The sequence below is a fragment of the Seriola dumerili genome, unplaced genomic scaffold (assembly GCF_002260705.1).
Source record: "Seriola dumerili isolate Sdu_G_001 unplaced genomic scaffold, Sdu_1.0 BDQW01000017.1, whole genome shotgun sequence".
Taxonomy (NCBI): Eukaryota; Metazoa; Chordata; class Actinopteri; order Carangiformes; family Carangidae; genus Seriola; species Seriola dumerili.
In genome coordinates this window covers 6,953,093-6,959,462 of record NW_019174272.1, presented here as the reverse complement: position 1 = coordinate 6,959,462, position 6,370 = coordinate 6,953,093, and the positions used below count along the sequence as shown (strand labels likewise).

The window sequence follows — 6,370 nt, the reverse complement described above, 5'->3', positions numbered from 1 at the left end:
GGGGGCTGAGTAAGTGAATAAACTCTTGCTTCCCTGATCACCACACTGATGTATCTAACATAGCGCAGAGCAAATGTACGCTCTCTGATTGGTACTTTTCAGGTGTGGGGAATGTGGAGAGAAGATAAAGAGAGAAGGAAGCAGTGTCGAGGCTTTCATGTATTGCAGACAGTTACAAATATGTGGCACGGCTGCACATATCTGGTCAGAATGACACCAGTAATCCTATTTTTCAAGGAAGCTTGAATTTCAGTGAACAGGTACTTCTCCATTTTATTGCATTAAACATTGTATCCAGCACCTGTCCCACTAAGGTTTAGTGGATGTGCACACAAAACTCCCTTCTATAGTTTGAGACATAGCCCTAATAATTAGATGAGACACAACTGTTTATAAAGTTTATAACAGTCACAACAGACTGACTTAGTACTTTACCAAAATGTTACTTATATCAAGCTATAATACAGTATATCCCATTTATAACAAATACATGTATCCCTGACTGCAAATCAAGTTTCCCACTTGGGATAATAAATTTATGAATCAAATCAAATCCATATAATAGCAATTTCAATATTTACTGTTCAGTCTTGGTATTAAATGGCCAGTACACCAATAAAAACAAGTGAAAAAAATCTGTTTTATTTGCTTACTCTGGATGAGCTCATAGCAGCTTTCATTGGGAAATATTTTCCACTCAAAGGCATAAATAAATAAACTTGGAAACTGTCTAGACAGCAGCTGGAATGACAACAAATTGAAGCCATGACAGTACCTGAGCTCCTCAAGAATTCAGCCCAGCAGAATTTCTCAGTCACCTCTGTCTGGATGCCTTTAAAATAAACACAGACAGATACAAGGCACAGCGCTCTCAGTAAAGATTTTACTTTACAGAAATGATAAAAAAAAACCCACTATGAAACAAATGATCAAAGTGGCTTTTAATTCATTAAATGAGAAAGTCCAGAATTGTTTTTATGATAATAGCCTGTCAGTAATGCGACACCATAAAAAGCAAACACATCCTATATTCTTCATAACCTTTATTCATATTAAGTACAAAAATTGACATTTGTATAAAAAGGCAACATTAATGTAACCTTTCATAGGTAAAAGAAAAAAAAATGTTATGTGACCAAAATATTATTTTGTGTGGTCCATGTAAAAAAGGACTTCAGTGTGATCACTATCTCGTGACAAGCACAAAAAATGAGCTTTCACTGGTCCGGGCTCAGCCATGCAGCTGGCCCAAGGCTCTCCTCTAATCTATGAAGGGACACTGTTTGCCAAACAAGGCTACTGGTGGGAAACAACATGGAAGAGTGATTTGGGCTGTCCTACATGGCACTGTGGCCAATGGCAAGAGCAAACACAACTCTGTACTGCAGACAGTATGATAATGGAGGAAAAAATGTCAAAGCTGATTAATGTAACACTTCAATAGCGAGTCAGGGATGCACAGCATCAAGAGAGGATATTTATTCTGCAGAGCTTACCTTGGGGTTGGACATAGATTTTACTGCTCTGGGACAGCTTCAAAGGAGAAAGAAATAGAAAAATCTGGTTAAAACAGGTACTAAATATAAATACTTAGTTTTAAATCAATCAGTAATTATTGGCAATGTTTGTTTATCCAAATTACATTTGATTAAATCTTTTCTTTCTCTTTATGTCAGAAAAGAGAAAAAGCCTATTAATGCTCTTCGTGCTCCAAACATATTTAAAGCAAATCTAAACTTTAAAAGAGAGTCAGGACAGCAGTTGCTAAGATAATGGGAGTGCTACCAAATAAATCAGAGGGGATGGAGAGAAAATTGACTGGATGTTATCACACTAGATTCATCCTCTATGTGTGTTTTCTGTCACAATAAAAAGCATGGCGATGCCTCTCAGTGCCTGTCCTGTCTTCCTGCTGTCAGCACTAAATGGCAGAGATAAAGCATGCCACTCGCCTCAATCTACAGCCTACGGCTGGAATCTAATCTGAAAATAAAACACGCTAATATTGTTTTAATGCCAAACTATTACAGGACAGGGCTGGATATTGTGTTTGTGTAGTAAAAGCCCTTCTGTTGTATTTATTGAGGCCGTCAGGCTACGGCTGTCTACTGAAGTGCCGTAAAATACAAACAAAAAACTTTTGTGCTCACTCTTGATTTTTCACTGTTGCTCTGTAATAGATGGGTCAAAATTGAATTTATGTTAAAATAACGCGTATGTGTTAGCTGCTAAGTTTGGGGGGATGGGTGCAGCATAGCAGGCTGTCATGAGCAAAGCAAAAATTAGCAACATGACACACAGACTTGGACATGAAGGCATCAATGCTTATTCGATATAAACTATTCAACTGTGGATGGTGTATTAAAATACAAGAGTGGAATCATACCAAAAATAACTCTGCCTCTTCTTTCAGTTTGTCAGTAAATGCAACGGCAAACCTGATTAAAAAAAAAACAACAATAATAATGCTTTCATCCCCTTATAAACAATTTCAATAAATAAGGTAGGGGTGTAGTGATATACTGGTATTGACCATAACTGTGATATCTAAAAAATGATATATTGATATTGTGATGGCAAATGTTTGGCCTTGTGGATCTTTTGTGTATCAGTTCATCTGGGTGCCTTTTAACTATCCATTAACTGTAATTGTTCTTTTTGTTCACTTTTGTAAGTTATGGTTACAGACTCTCTCTGTCTCCACCTCCCTACACTTGTATTTGAGTCTTTTGTTGCTTATGGTTTGAAGGAAAAGGACTTAAGGATGAATACAATAAGAATACAAAGTATAAAACAAAATGTTACGCAATGTGGAGCAAAAACCAGTGGGGAGATATTCATTTGCACATATGTGAGTGTGCATTAGTAAATGGGCCAAAGGGCTCAGGGTGGTGACTGAATTTCATGATCAAGGTTTGTGTAAGAAGGCACAAACAGCAGGAGGTGCATGGATTCAGATGTTTGAAGTCATGAGACCTGGAAATCCATCTTTTCTCCCAGAAGGCAATTATCCCCTTAGATTTACTAAATAGATGTCCTACCATCTATTTTCATCATAATGATAACAGACACCAGGATCTGGTGCCAGGGCACAGGATATTGATAAGGCTGTGTGCAGATTAACTTTTCAATGTTAAACTAGGGGAGGAGAGAACACACAGCGTGCACAGCTGGGGTTTGTGTGCATGTGTTCAGCCTCATTCTTTCATGCCTGTACTCCAGGCGTCCTCACAGATAATGGACACACTAGTTAATACGATTCAAATGCTTTACAACACATCAGGTATTGCTGAAAAATATTATAAAATTTTGAGTTGCCATGTATTTTTTATTGCAATATCTACAACAACACTAAATGGATGAATACTATGCCCACATTTAAATAGGCCACATATGCAGTGATTTATGGCAACACCTCATTTATTCCCACTGGTCACAACTGTGACAACAATTTCATTTTCAGCTTGTAAATCTGTATCAGGTTTGTTAGTAGGTCCAAGACTGAGAATCACATGGTTAATGAAATTAGAAGATGCCTTGATTTCATTTTAACAATTTCAATTAAGAGGTATTAAATGGTCACATTTACTTCCTGCTCACACTCCAGGATGGTGATGTCTGCATCAGACCTCTATAAAAGAAAGTGAGTAAAACAGGTTGTGATACATACTAACATATTTGGCACTAATTAATCAATTTAGCATCTATTATTGATATGTTAAGACAACTATACTGCCACAGTTACACACTTTTTCACAGCAGATACGTTGCCTTGTCACAGCAGGACAAGAACCGGTGTAAGTCATAACAATAATGATTGCTTCATTACATTTAAACGTCACATATAAGCCATGCCAATGAATGAGCATGCACAATGACAGCACCTTTAAAATGGCACAGCTAAACAGGGTACATCCATAATTAATGTCATTAGTTGCACCTGTGCTTCTCCTGCTATATGTTCAGAAGTCTGCTGTAAAAACTGCTTATTACACATTTTGGAATCATAAGGTTAGTCTATATATATATATATATATATATATATATATATATATACATACATATATACACACACAGACACAGACAAAAGAACACACACACACATAATATAATATTATATATATATATATATATAGTATATATGCGACATGCTTATGCTTGGGGTGGGCTAAGAAATAGAACCATTTCACAGTGAATGACTGGGAAATAAAATCTTATTTACTAATGAATCCATGTAAAAGAAGGGTTCATGTAAGGAGACAAACAGGAGAGAGAATGATACCACAGTGTATCAAACCAACAGTGAAACATGGTGGTGGGAATATTCATGTCTGTGTGTGTTTTTACCATACCTGCACCAAATTGACTACACTCTGACTGAGAAGAAGTACCACTATACTCCTCAGAGACATGCTACACCCTCCTCTGTTGCATCTTTGTGGAAAAATGATTCATAGTGCAACAGGATAATGACCCCAAAAACAACTCAAAGCTTTGCAAGAACTACATGAAGACCAATGAAGACCAAGGAGTCCTGACTGTCATGGACTTTCCTTCACAGTCCCCTCACTTAAACCCCACAGAACATTTATTGGGGCACTTGAAAACTGAGAAGCTCTTCGAAACATTATCAAATCATACTGGGGTGACATGGGTAATCAGGTATTGCACAAAGTTGTGCAGTCCATGCTAGCTCAAGCACATGCTGCCAGTAAAGCAAAGGGGACATATAACAAATACTAAGATATTTATATATTCTGAAATTCATGTACATCTTTCAATGATTCGATTTTTCACTCAAATCATTAAGATGACATTATCATTTGTGACAAAAAAGTAGTATTAACATTAAGAACAAATGCAAAATATAATCATAATTATTATTATTCTGTATGAAATCATTTGAGATTTCCACAGAGATACAAACAAACAGATGGGACAGAGAGCATATTCTGCATTATGATTCTGCAGTGGTCAAGACCACAACACATATTGTCACAAACTTTTCCAAAATAATTTTTGAAAAAATCGGTCTGTGTAACTCAAGTGTTAAAATTCATGTACTCAATTTGGAGCTGTTTGGTATTAAATGAGTTAAAAGAGTAGCTTCCAGAAACATCACCTGGCTTTCAGTAGCACCTGTTCCATAACCACAAGTTTCTGTTGAACTTTCACATCTTCATTTATGTCTGTCCCGCCAAAGATGACACCAAAGGGCACTTGGATGTCTAGTATAAAAGTCAGACATAAAAGAGAAAGGTTCTACCGTTTGTGGGACAGGTATCTGTGTACTTGTAGGTCTGCTGACAATAAATGACAAATGACTGGAAATATGTGCATTAAGTAAGTGAATAGATCATGTAACAGCAAGCATGTTTACCCAAGAGAAGTCTGCCTGCTCTGAACAGATGAATGGCCAGTGCACCCTCAAATGGAGGATTTTGAGATACAAGGTTAGCCACCTCAGCAGGTGACTGAAATTCTGCTGCATCTCTGAGCTCACAAGTGTGTCCTGCTGATTCAATGTGGGACCTAAAATAAAACAAACATTTAAGTGAATGGCTGGTAAGAAGTCAGAGTGGTTAAGCAAACACTGAAACTACCTTTATCTCAAAAGCCTTTTGTTTAACTTATCAACAGTCATTAAATATTTTGCTGATTTCTTTCTTTCAGTCACAGCTGAGTTATTACAGCCATTGTACAGTAAGGCAGGCAGTTTCACACCAACAGCTTTAGTTTCAAATAGCCTTGGTTAACAGTGCAGGCTAATTATAATTAGCAACTGCTGTTGTAACTAGCTACACTTAGCAACAAGTAAATTACCTTATTCTCTCAGCTGTAGTGTGGTTCCCAGTTTTGGGACTGAGACAGGCAAGAAAGAGTAATTTCATGTCTTCACTAAAGGCTGGGCTGTCGAGCTAACTACTTAATATGTTAACATTAATGCGAACCAAAGGGAATGATGCAGCAAACCGAGCTCCTATGGGCTGTTTTAGGCTTGCTAAGCGGAACTATCACATTTCCTGGACCCATGGCAGTTGTTCAAGTTACTCGTTTGGCAAAGCTAACAGCGAGCAACAACACGGCTACCTCAGTACTTGGCAGTGCACCACGCTTGAAATGTTTACAAGTCCGTCTCCTATATGATCCCCTGGAAACAAATGACGGTAGCACATACTGCACTAGCACTTTGGCCCATTGCTGTATTTTATTACGAGACCATAATTTTAGAGCGAGTTTAAAAAAAGAAAAAAATACACCCAGAACACACTCTTGTCTGGTGACATGTCTGTTAACGCCAGAATCAGCTGTGACAAAAAAAACAAAAAGAAAACCGCTCCACCACTTCCTCCTCCCGGTGGTACAATGT

At 37.5% G+C, this 6,370-nt stretch overlaps 1 protein-coding gene across 2 annotated transcripts in view; it reads right to left on the bottom strand.

Annotated features, from left to right (window-relative positions):
* Positions 1 to 6,097, bottom strand: part of glt1d1 (glycosyltransferase 1 domain containing 1) — a 17,563-nt gene extending 11,466 nt beyond the window's left edge. Inside the window, exons 1-7 of one of the 2 annotated variants that reach the window (XM_022756372.1) lie at positions 5,824 to 6,097; positions 5,381 to 5,532; positions 5,123 to 5,228; positions 3,590 to 3,631; positions 2,387 to 2,438; positions 1,497 to 1,533; positions 776 to 832 (exon numbers count right to left, since the gene is read on the bottom strand). In XM_022756372.1, the coding sequence (XP_022612093.1) occupies positions 776 to 832; positions 1,497 to 1,533; positions 2,387 to 2,438; positions 3,590 to 3,631; positions 5,123 to 5,228; positions 5,381 to 5,532; positions 5,824 to 5,891 (514 nt within the window). In that variant the 5' untranslated portion in view covers positions 5,892 to 6,097. The remainder of the gene's footprint in view (positions 1 to 775; positions 833 to 1,496; positions 1,534 to 2,386; positions 2,439 to 3,589; positions 3,632 to 5,122; positions 5,229 to 5,380; positions 5,533 to 5,823) is intronic. The other variant, XM_022756380.1, reaches the window with a different exon arrangement.
* Between the last annotated feature and the right edge of the window lie 273 nt (positions 6,098 to 6,370).